A 13513-nucleotide genomic window follows, 5' to 3' on the forward strand; every position below is an offset into this window, starting at 1 on the left:
AGATTAACGCCAATTCAAAGTTAAATCATATTTAATACATAATAACAATCTAAGGATAATACTTAAATCTGATATCTATGTACGATTGTATGATATTGAAAGCAAATGGTTATAATTTCTAAAACGATGATTTTTTAACTATCATTATAAAATATTTTAAATTAGCTTTAACATATTATAATAAATATTAAAATATATTTTTAATTGATAATAAATAAAATAATAGCCAATGCAATGGTTAGTAAGTGTAATTACTTACATACATGAAAATGCCTCTTATAAATTGGAGCAGCAAGTGCTTGATGCCTTTTTTAACGCGAGCATGTGAACGGATCTCGAGACTCGACTTTTCGACTTGGAACATCTCGTGAGAATTAATGTACGCAGTAGGGACAATCGCAGAGGTGGAATTTTATTTTTAACGGTACGACCGTATATTTGTTTATGCGAAGTTTCTGATGAACGTGTGATTTGTTCGTTAATGGTTGTCGTTTTCACCGATCATTCGGTCGTGCCTGCCTCTGCCTGCTGCCGCGAATGTGGATACTTCACGGTGTGCCGTACTGCTGCTACCGCCGCTGTACGTTTGAAGTACTCTCCTCGGCTGATTGCCTTCGGATTTTAACAAATCTTTCACATTCGTGAATGCTTTGAAACTGGTTCGTTATTGTACCAGACTCCGCCGTGATTGTCACTTGATAGCAACACCCGAGGCGCCAAAGCTGTCCGCATCGGCGCTTTCTTTAGCCCAAGTGGTATCAATGTTGTCTGGCAATGGTGTGTAAGGAGAACGTAGTATCATGGTTTGGGAATCTGTCCAGGTAATAAAAGTATTATCAGTTTCTTTTCTAACTAATGCCATATTCTTCTTGTTCGGAAATGGAGTACTATATTTTCTTATTTATAGTACTCCGTTTCGTTTTTCACTATGACCTCTTCATCCTTACCAAATTTTGAACTAACCAAAAAGAATATTCTACAATTTAATCTTAATTGTATGTCAAAAATTTAAATGAATATATTAATATTGAAAATATAATGTAAATATTGATTTTCTTTAATGTTTAATTTACTTCATTATCGATATATAATTTTTCTGTTTATTATACAGAAACTCCAAGTATGGTAGCAACTGTTTTCCTTTAATTTCGTGTATATGGAAGATATTATAATGAATTAATAATTAAATTTTTTTTATAAATATTTTCGATTTAAAATTATAAAAAATGATATATATTTAATATTATTATAATATCAATATTATTCGTTTTTCCTATAAAATATGGATTATATGTTATAATAAAATTTTAAAAAGTATATTATTAGAAATTTAATGATTAAACACTATTGCAACATGTTTTAATAAGAATTATACATATATAAATTTTGTCATATACATGTTATTATTTTGATATAATTTTAATAATTTTTGATACATAGTTATTATTATACATAATTATAACAATGAATAATTATTATTATATCATTATTATATTATTTTTTTAAAATAATTTTTAATAAGTACAAATATTTTATGAAAAGAATTTAAATTTAATTTCAATAAATAAAAATATAATAATATATTATATATTAATATAAATTATATAAAATATTATAATTGAAAATTTATATGTTTATAATTTTGAAAGATTATTTAATTGTAAATAATTATTATTTATTCCAATTTAATATTTAACAATTTTTATAAATTAATTATATTATTATATTAGTGTTGTATATAAGTATATTTTTATATTTTTTAAAATTCTGATTATACAGAAACATTTCATATTTATGAAAAAAAAAATATTTTTATTAAGTTTATTATTTATAAAAAATATATTTGTGTGTGCAGTTATAAACGCATCGATGTCATGTGCACATTATTAAATATGTGCCTGCCATTTGAAGTACGATATCTTGGCACTTGTGTAGAGGATATTGGTAAACGGGATTACAATGATCTTCGTGACACAGAACATCATGCAAACAGTGCCTCTGACCTTGCCGAGTTAACAACCTTAGGTGTGGCAGATAAACGCACACGAAGGAAACTTGCTCTCTATATGGCATTATTACATTCTTGTAATTATGCATGTGCTGTCATCTTATATAAGAATTTATCAAATTTTGACTATCAAGAAATCTCCAATCTATTAAATGGGACCACCTTTACACCGGATGATCAACCTCTAGAAGAGCTACTCTTGTTGTACACAATGGCTTTAAATCATCCAGCATTTACATATGAGCAGAAAAGTGTTTTTGGTAATATTTACATTAAACTTCAAGAAGAAGAAGCTCGTCTGAATCTCTCAAAATCAAATTCATCTTATAAACAAGCACAAGTATGTGTAAATTTTTATATTTATTTATTTATGGAAATAATCTTTAATGTAATGACTATTTTAAATAATTCATATTATATTTATAATTAAGTACTATTTTTTTTTTTAATTTTAAAATTTAATATAAAAGTTAAAAAAAAAGAAACTGTAAATATTATTTTATATTATATTCTCATATCTGTTACGATAATAGGGTTGCACGCCATGTATAAATACAAATGAAAGATTAATGGATACAGAAATGCAGGGTAGTTGTATGATAGCTCCACCTCCAATGCAAACTTATCACGGTATTTGTAATGCATTTGTATTCTATTGTATTATTTGATATATATTCATTTATATATTCATATATATATATATATATATATATATATATATATATATATATATATATGTACACGCATATATATTAATAATTGTTTAATATCTTTGTAGGAGAAATGACAATGAGAAATAATACCATGGTAACTGGAGTTCCTCCTGGTCTTTCTATGCCTCCACCTGGATTATGCCTGCCAACTCCAGAACAAATGCCAATGGGATCAGGTGGTGCAACACAATACCTTCATCTTGGCTTTCCGTCAGTAAATCATATGCCACCATGGACAGGTCAGGTTATGATGGGGAATCAACTGATGTATCACTCTGGCGACATGTTGGCTTATCCACCTTCCCCCTTAGTCAGCCGTCAATCGTCACCATCCCAGTCTCGATCTCCTAGTCGCAGCAATTCCCCAATGGGTCGCAGAAATAATACAATGCCGCGCACCTCTTCGCAAGTGACTCAATCTACTTCAAATACCTTAACAACGTCAACGAGTGCCTCTAACAGTCAGACAAGCATCTGTAGCTCAAATGCCAATTCCCTTCCTCCACTTCCCACATTGGGTACGAACAGAAGTCATCCTAGTCAACCTCCATTGCTTCCATCACGCTCTGTTCCCTTGTCTATCAGCAGTTCTACTACTTTTTCACGGCATAATAGCATCGAGAATACCCCTTCTACCTTAATTCCGGCAGCACCTCAATCAAAACAACCACCACCACCACGGCTGCGGTCTTCAATTTCTGGTGATTCTTTACGAGAAACATTAGGAAAGGAAATGCCAAATTTCAAAGGCAATTTGCAGAATTTTTCTCTTGACGAGGTAAGATAATGGAATTGTTGAAAATAATTCGAAATTTCGTAACATTTGATAAAAAAAATCTTAATTAAATCTAAAATATATTATTAAAAATTTTTAATTTAAATCATTCTATTTATATTTTATTAGATTAAATTAAAATATTTTTATGACATTAATGTAATGTAATTATATAATATATTATATAGATTCGAAGAATGAGCGATGAGGACTTGAGAGAAATAGGATTAACGCCGAATGCTGTAGGACAATTGCGAAGTATAGTTAAAAGTCAAACCACTAATGGTTTAAATCAAATTTCCACTGACAAAAAATTAGAGAATACTACTAGCACAACACATACAGTAGTAGATCCAGCTGAAAATGAGGTAATGATTAGTAATTTACATTTGATACGTATTAATACATTATTAATTTCCATTTAATGAATATGTTATAAAACTTTTATGTTATTATATTTAGGCTATACCAGGAATGGAGATGTTGAATGATAATGGAAATCAAAGCAGTAAGTCAATGCCCTTACAGGAACAGCATCCAGCGATGCATCATCATCATAATCATGCAGCTACTCCTAATTTACGGCGATATCCTATGCCACCATTAGATCCTGCGCAAATACAAATGTATCCTGCACCACCACCGATGTATGCTGCACAGAATGCACCATGCTATGCCTGTCTTACATTACCTGTTGCCGGGGTACAAAATCGATACTCAAGGTAAGAAAAAAATTCACGGATTCGTAAAAATCAATCTTTGATTTTAATAATGTTTTAAAATATTTTAGGTGCAATGCTCAACACGTATATTGTTTAACACAATTACAAGCCTTGAGGTTAGACCCTGAGGGCAGCAGGCATTGTTCACAGAGCAGTAGTTCCGACAGTACTGGTAGTAGATCTCCACCGGAAACTCCTCCAGCAGCACCGTGGGTGAGCGGAAGTGAGAGCAATGCACCACCAGTCACTGATCATCTTAGCTCTGCACCAGTACATTCTACAAGTGCAGTTTCACATCCAGTATCCCAACAGTCTATACAATCAGGCCCTGAAAGGCAACGTACTAAAAGAAATCAGGCACATGTGATACGTCATAAAAATCAAATGGTGAACGGCGGTGGACCCCCAAATCTGTCACAATGTGTTTCCTTTCCCGCGCCACCATCGCATTCGCAGGTCACATATCTGCCGCATGGTCATTTCCCAGCTTTGAGACCGAGTAGTGGTATTTATTCTAACTTCTCACATGGACCGTATGCAAGGCCAACTTATCCAACCACGTATCAACCTAATGGTGAAATGATGTATCAATATCCTGGACATCCATCTTCGGGAGGAACACCACCACCTCCGCCAAATGCAGCTACAACACCTGTTCAGACGCCATATATGCCACCTACTCCAGTTGTAACATATGCGCCAGCTGCCGTCCCACCAACGAAAATTTCGTGTTATAATTGTGGCAGTAGTAGTCATCTTGCAGTTGATTGTAAAGATCAAACTATGGAGGATCTTACTAAAAAAGGTACAAGCTTTTTCACAATTCATTTCTACATTTTTTTATTTTATTTTTACTTTCAAATGGATAATTTATTATTATGTTTATTATATATGTTTGATTATATTATTATTATTATTATTATTATTATTGTTATCTATACATATATGTATAGAATGTTATTATTTACAATTATATGCTTAATAAATAATATTTTTACTTTCAGCTCAATACCGTCTAGATTATAGTATAATGAAACAACCTGGAGAGTGCCCAAGTTCTGACAAGTGATCCCCTGCCGTGGACCATTCAGCAATTTATCATTATCATCATTACCGTAATTACCGTTACCATCATTGTCACTATTATTATTACTACGATCCCGCCACAGCAATACAACCTAAGTACCGTTCAAAAGATGACTGCTATCGCTCCTCATGCAAGTTTTCGGTGATTTTTGTAGACATCCCTAATATTCAGGATGACGATTTTTTAACAAAGGAAGTTTCGCGATTCACGGTACCAGGTATACTTTTTACAAGTTCTTATTTATGATAGTAATTCTTAATTATGATTGTAAAAAGATGTAGCGTCATGTACAAAAGAAAACAGAGAAGCATAACCCAGAATGCTCTTATCTATGTTTTTAGAATACATTTTGAAAGGTTTTTGTTAGGTATTGACTCGTGTCTTACCCCAACGATACCTATGAATTACATATAAACATACACATACATACACACAGCACGCCTCAACCCAATTTCTCACTATTTCTCTAGTAACTAGCCATAAACAAGAAATACAAGAAAAAAAAAAAAAGAACACATTGTGCTCTGATTAGATGAGACTATCATGTTTGACTATATTTATCATTGATACTTTTACTTCTACTAGTATGTCTATACTATCACTATTACTACTATTACTATTAAACTATTACTATTACTTCTATTATCGCTACTGAGCCACGACATTTTTATGTATACATATTTTCTCAATTCTTATGTGCGCAATGTTTGAACGAGTGCAAAAGTGAATGATCAGAGTAAGTAAAAGAATTAATAAGAAAGGGGAATGCTGAGAAAGTAAGCAAGAAAGGAAGAAAAGAAGAAAGAAAGGAAAAGGACAGAAAGAAAGAAAGAAAGGGAAAAGAAAGAAAGAAAAAAAGAAAGAAAAGAAAAGAAAAGAAAGAAAGAAAGAAGGAAAGAAAGAAAGAAAGAAAGAATGAAAGAACAACAAACCATAAGTGTTCGATCGTCTAGCTGCCTTTGCGCTCCTGTGTGTATAAAACTATAAATATACGCCGCTCACCACTCATTTATTAACTTATGAATAGTTAATTAAATAACAATATAATTCTCATCCTATTTATAAATAGTCATGCAATCACGTGCAACTTAAGCAATTTTATACGAGTTTTATTGATCGCCCATCTTTTTTAAGTGTAAGCAATGCGTTATATGCGTTTAAAATCTAGTAAGTAATAAAGAAAAGAAAAGAATGAATAATTGACTTGAATAATGGACTAGTGTTAGCGGTATGAGTGGAGTGGCAATATGCGCTAAGAAATCATCTTGTCAACAAGTTGCTACTGCATTTAAACGAATTTTTTAATTAAAGAAAAAAAAAAAAACATTATTAGTAATGTGTCGACCTAATTATATCAGAATGCATAATTTGGCAACTCTTTGTCTAGTTGATGATAACACTCATAATTTTTAATTTGTAAGTACTCTCATACTTGTGCACTGTGATCTATGTAAAGTAGATCTTGGATAATCCAAATTGATAAAGAAGAAGAAGAAGAAAATTGAAAAATTATAAAAAAAAAAAAAAAGAAATGAATGAGAGTGGATATGCGTGATTTTCAATATATACATGCATTTAAAAATTTTCTCTTTCAATAGCTCTTGGATATAAACAAATTTCCTGGATGTTCTCCTTGTCTTTTGATCAGTAAAAAATCTTTTTGGCAGCTAGTCAATAGCCACGCAAATTTTGAAATTGATTAATACTTTAGAGTTAGTTATATTTCAAGGATAAAAGTTTGACAAGAAAGATGTAAAGTTATCAAGGTGTTGATAATTTTAATGTATTAATTTCAATCTGATTTATTTAATTTTATCATGATATGTATGATTCATTTTAATGATATTGTGAATAATATTGAAAAGAAAGTGGTTCCAAATAAATTCAAAGATCAATGAAAAGTGTTAATATTAACACCGTGTAATTAAGTCAAACTTTTGTCAACAATCTCTTCAATAAGAAGTTCGACCATACCATACCCATAATTTACTAGAGTCTAATTCGGCGTTCAAGTAAATATTTAGTGAAAGTAAACTGTCTTTGTTTAATATCCAGTGTTTTCATATCTAATAATAAAAAAAAAAAAAAAAAAGAAAAAAAGTATAAAGATTTATCTTGCCGTTACGATTAGTCAATAATGATTTTTTAAAAAAAAAAAACTACCTGAGAAAAATGTTGTCAAAGTGGCTGTGACTAATGAGACGTGTGCAAAATTCATATTAAATTTTTTTTCTTCAACTTCAACTCACAATGCAATTCAAACGTTTCGATGATATTCTCTAAATGAATAATTTATCTGTGAATCGCTATCAACAGTAAGTGACAAATTATGCTTATAAAACAATGATTGATTGAAACATTTCGTTGCTTGACAAGAGCGAAGAGGGGGAAAAAAAAAAGAAAAAAATAGCGCAAAGGTTTGGTGAATTTACATGTGCTTTAAGGTATGAAACAAAGGAGTCTGACATTGGAACATAATATTAATAATAATATTGTAACCTTAAAAAAATGAATCTTTCTTGATCAAGGCCTCAAGATTTTTAGGATAGGGCCTTAAAAATTGGGGGAAAAAAAAAAATACCTATATATATATATATATTATTTGTTCTCTGGACAAATTTCGTTTCAACGAAATATAAAGACTTTATTAAATATCCTATCTCTTCAATTTTTTCAAATATAATTATATTTAGCGATATTATAAAGAATGAATAATCCATCTTGTTAAGCAGTAACAAATCATTGTTGATCAAGTGATATGATATACTATATTGATCACGATTAATCGTGTTTATTAGAAGCAATGATATTCTGATTATTAATATATATATATATATATATATATATAACACTTTATTGCTGTTTATTAACCTGTAATTGATATAACTGATAGCCAAGAAAAAAGTATGTTTTAATATATATATATAATCTCAGATATATCATTGGCAATAAGATGAACGCGATATTTCCTCTTCTTATTATTAATTGTTAAGCAATAATATTTCCTATAGCGACAACCTATAATATACGTTTCTCTGAAAGATATATTATTGTACATTATTGTATGTTATATAAGCAGCAATAAGGGAGTTTTGAATTTTTATGGATAATCTGCAATTATATATATATATACATATAAAGAGGAAGAAGGAATCTTGAAATATCACTTTAGCAATAATGTCATATTTAATGGCATAATACAATTATGTGATTGTTATTTAAAAAAAGGGGGGGGGGGAAAGTCTAATTAAGGAATTATCATTTTTCATTATCCTCTATGACTATACTCATCTTTTATTGCATTTCATCAGTTTGATATGTTCAGCTGAAACGATTAAAAATTTTATCAGGAATTTGTATTCTTCTCTCTCTATCTTTCTCTCTCTCTCTCTCTCTCTCTCTCTCTCTCTCTCTCTCTCTCTTCCTGCCCTAATTTCTAGTCTTATTGAACTTTTTTTTAAAAATTTTGCCATTGATAATGATTAAAATCACTGTCGCAAAGGTAGTACAGTAGCAAAAAAAGACTTTTAATTTTATCAACAGGGAGACTGCTTTACTTCACTTTACTAAATCAAGACTCCTTTGTTTATAGAGAGTACTGTCGAGTTAACTACGCATTTAAACTAGTGAAATGATGTATTATAGTGGTGACAAGGGGGAGGGGGGGAAAAAGAAAAGAAAAGAAAAGAAAAACAAAAAAAAGGAAAACAAAAAAACGACAAAAAGATATTGCGCTTCATCGTGTAATATGTGTATTACATTGTTGTTCAAGTTTTGGGAGGAAGGAGAAGGGGAAAAAGAATATGTTCAAAATGCTCTTGATCAAATCAGTATTATACAGAAGGAGAAGAATCAAAAGGAACCATATCACTTGAACAGAGACCGTAGAGCGGGAGCATGAGAGATTAGTAATAGTGATTATGATAAAAATGATAATAATATTAGTATTAATTGTAATAATTATATTAATATATACATGATATAAAATATATATATATATTATATAATACATATATATATTGAATATGTATTATATAATAGATATACTTGAAATAGAGATGTAAATTTTTCAAGAAGGATTGAATTCAATGTTTCTCAAATAAGAATCAAGAATTTGATTTAATTTAGAAAATGCATCCTAATTTTTTTACTCTCCAATCAACACTTTTAATCATAAATTTCCTAAAGCTTCGCCTCTTCCATCGAAATTGATTATACATGATTTTCTAAATTTATTAATAAAAATAAGAATAAATACATAATTATACACTTTCTCGACGATTTACATCTCTAATAAATTAATAAGATCGATTGTACATGAATGAAATTGTATTTAAAAGAAAAGAAGAAGAAAAAAAATCGAGGAAAAAAGAAAAGAAAAAAAAAAGAGACCGGGAGCCATTACATTATCTTTCTCTCTCTCTCTCTCTCTCTCTCTCTCTCTCTCTCTCTCTCTCTCTTCTTTTCTCGAATATTTTTTGGACATACAGGGGTGTAATTGGGCAGCGATTAAGGAACCAGGAAATGTTAAGAGGAGAAGAAGGAAAAATTCTATCTGAAAAAAAAAAAAAAAAATGCACGTACAAAACGTACAACAACATATATATATATATATATGCAACAAAATAAAACAGCAGCAGAGCATGCATGTATGTATGTGCATACGCGGACAAAAAATGTAAGAGTATGAAAAGATGTATATCGTCTGTCTCTCGGCATAGTGACTTACCAAACGGCTTATTTATAATTATTATTATATCACGATGTACGATTTGATTTTGCGTTATTCGTTACTCGACGCGAGCAGTTTAAATGAAAAAATAAATTTAAATAATAATAATAATAACGCGGTGTTTGCACGTGGTGGTGATGAACGTCCCGTTTCCCGTTCGGGACGAGAGAGAGAAAAAAAAAAAAATATATATATATATATATAGAAAGCTTTAGCCCGAAGAGAGAAACTCACGAAGACAATACCTCGTGCTTTGGACGAGGATGAAGATTAAAAAAAAAGAAAAGAAAAAAAATCCCCCAAAAAAAAAAATAATAATAATAATAATAATAAAATAATAAACGGTAAATAAAAATAAAAATAGCATGAGGTATATGCAAAATAATAATAACAAAAAAAAAAAAAAAAAAACAGTAGAGAAGAGTTGCCATTTCGAAAGATGAATGGAAGGAAAGGTTTTTTTCCGAAAAAAAATTGAAAAGGGGAGGGGAGGGGATAAAGCGTGTGCTAACTTAACGGTTATAAATTGTAATTCGAGGGAGAATGATAAAAATGCGGAAAAAGGAAAAAAATTTAGGAAGCATTCTGTGCAAAGCGAGGAGGGGGGGGGGGAGGGGAAAAAGAAACTCATTCGTTCAGTTTTCGTAGAGGATCGGATTTTTTTTCTCGTCGCGTATGGATGAAACACTATGGAGAGTGTAAGTAAGACGATGGGTCATCAAACGAAAACTCGAGGAGAGGAAAAGAAAAAAAAAAAAAAAAAAGAAAAAGGAACAAATTCGAAAATGAAAAAAAAATCTGTATGAAGGTTTGTGCCACTCTACGTCATGTACATAATAATAATAATAATAATAAAAAAAAAATTCGCGCGTGAAAGGGGGATACGAGTGTGTGTGTGTGTGTGTGTATGATGTATGTACTGTGAGTGATGAAGTAATAAGATAAATGAAGTATGTATGAGATGAAGTATGTGGTAGTGGAGAGGGGAAGGAGAAGAAAAAAAAAGTAAAAAAAGAAAAAAAGATTTACATACGTGAATATGTGATGTGTATATACACACTGCTATATATATACATACATATATATGGAAATATTGAGATATATTTGTAAATTCTGTTATTCGAATGCATTATAAATATTTTAACCTCCTGTAATGAAATATTTAATAAAAAACGTTACCAACCAATCCGTCTACACTTTTAGCCGGTGTGTGTGCGTGTGTGTGCGTGTGTGTTTAGAGAATTATACGTGCGTCTCTTCAAATGAAATTGTGTGTATTTTTCTTTGTGTGCTATATATATATGTGTGTATATATATGTATATATATATATATAGTACAAAAGGAAAGATAGGTGTAAATATAGACACGCTTTTGTAGATTAATTTCCGATTATTTTGCGATTATTTGATTGATATTATATCGATTATATATCAAGTTTATAATAATATCTTTGAAACAGTGGACATTGTTTATAATATATTGCACATAATTTTTCTTTCTTATTTACAATTTGTGATTATAAAAAAAAGAAAAAAGGAAAAAAAAAAACGACGATGATATTTGTAAATAAATCAAAGAGAGAAAAAAAGAAAAAAAAAAGGAAAAAACTACTGGTTGAAGTATATATATATATATATATATATATATACTCTTAGACTATTCTGAAGGAAAAGAAAAAGGAAAAAAAATGTGATGAGAATCTAGCATTTAATTATATAGATGCACTGTTTAATTTGTTTGTATAAACTAATATAAAAAATATATATATATATATATAGTTTAAAAATTCATAATTCAATATTGAATAGTACAAGGATACGCTGAGACTATTGTTTTTAAAAGATGCGTTGAAAAAAATTGTATAAAAATGTTGCTTTTTTTTATATATCTATGTTTCTCGAAACTTATATACATATATATATATATATATATATATATATATATATATATATATATACATACAATATTCAATAAGCAGGAAAGGATTTCACAAAAGAGGAGAGGATCTGATAATTGATGTAAAAGAGCTAAAAAAAAATCTTAAAGATTTGAAACGAAACGAAAAGATCCTGTACATTGCATCTATGGGAATGGATAATATATATATATATAACGATAACTGTATATTATGTGCTGTAGACAAAAATTATAGTAATTTGTAATACGAATGAATTGAAGCAAATAAAATAAATTAAATGTATTTTTTGATGTGGTTAAAAAGTAAACTATAATAAAATATTCCATATAAGTATAATTATTATTAAATAAATACGAGTAATAATTCAAATTTGTTTAGATGAACCCACATCTGTTTCGCCGTGAAAAAAATATATTTTTACGATTTTTTTATTATTCGAGAAGGATACAATAAGTGATATCGCAGGATAAGACTTGTTACAATATGTTGTATATAATTTTTCTTTTTATTTAAAATTTATCTGATAACAAAAAAAAAAAGTGGCTTGTACGAATGCGTCGGATTTCTTTTTTTTTTTTCTTAACAAAAACTCCAAAAATCGCCAAATCGGACATTTTTTTTGAGTGCAATCGATCCACAGGACTTCCGTTATGTAAGAGTGTGCATGTGTATGGTAACATTACTTACTAGTGGCACAGATACCGCATTATGGTTTCATATAATTTATTATTTATTTTTGTGTCTTTAATATCTCGTATTAAAATGATAAATGAATGATAGAAGGAACGAATAATAAATATATACGGAATTATGTCAATTTTCTATTCAATAGAAATATATATATATATATTTGTATTTAACATTTTTTTAGATGAATAGATTATTATTATTTGTGTTCTTATTGTAACAACATTAAAAAACGATATTTGTATCCATAACGCGTTATCGACATCTATACGGATGTTATGTGCTGTATCCAAGTTGATTAAATTATTATGCAATCTATCAATATGTCGTAACACATAAAGATATCGATAAAAAATATAAATTGTATAAATAATCAACGAATTATTTTTTTTGTATGTACATACCTTTGTAGATTAATATTTATAATTAATATTTATAAATTTGTGTAATTGAATATATATTTTTATCCAAAAATTTCAAAATTCATTAAATCGATTTCGAATTGTAGGAAAAAATAAAAGAGTAATCGATATACAACTGCATTACGAACATATCTTTTTTATATATATATATTTGCACCGAATAATTTCGACATACGGGAAACGATTCTTACATCTAATTTTTGTACTCTGGTAAATAATAAGAAAAAACGAGATTAACATAGCTGTAAGATCACGAAGTAGATCACGGATGTACAATGATGCGGTTGAAAAGTTGTACGAAACATTTTCACGTTCAATGTGTAACGATTTTACGGATATTCATAAGCAGTGAAAACGCATATATCGAAACTCTGGATCTTTAACTTTTCTCGGCACGTATACCTTCTCTCCTACCTATCCTTTCTATCCTGTCTTTAATCCTGTCCCA

General features: G+C 29.4%; 1 protein-coding gene across 2 annotated transcripts; it reads left to right on the top strand.

Annotated features, from left to right (window-relative positions):
• The first annotated feature begins 294 nt into the window (after positions 1-294).
• LOC725864 (zinc finger CCHC domain-containing protein 2) lies at positions 295-7865 on the top strand. 2 transcript variants are annotated; one of them, XM_026439844.1, is made up of 9 exons: positions 295-821; positions 1856-2348; positions 2542-2638; positions 2787-3499; positions 3685-3864; positions 3959-4004; positions 4104-4218; positions 4287-5023; positions 5223-7865. In XM_026439844.1, the coding sequence occupies exons 1-9, from the start codon at positions 775-777 to the stop codon at positions 5285-5287; spliced, it is 2493 nt and encodes an 830-aa protein (XP_026295629.1). In that variant the 5' UTR covers positions 295-774; the 3' UTR covers positions 5288-7865. The 2 variants fall into 2 exon arrangements, with proteins under 2 accessions (XP_026295629.1, XP_026295628.1); XM_026439843.1 differs by having other exon boundaries at positions 296-821; positions 3959-4218.
• The last annotated feature ends 5648 nt before the right edge of the window (positions 7866-13513 follow it).

The sequence above is a fragment of the Apis mellifera genome, linkage group LG3 (assembly GCF_003254395.2).
Source record: "Apis mellifera strain DH4 linkage group LG3, Amel_HAv3.1, whole genome shotgun sequence".
Taxonomy (NCBI): Eukaryota; Metazoa; Arthropoda; class Insecta; order Hymenoptera; family Apidae; genus Apis; species Apis mellifera.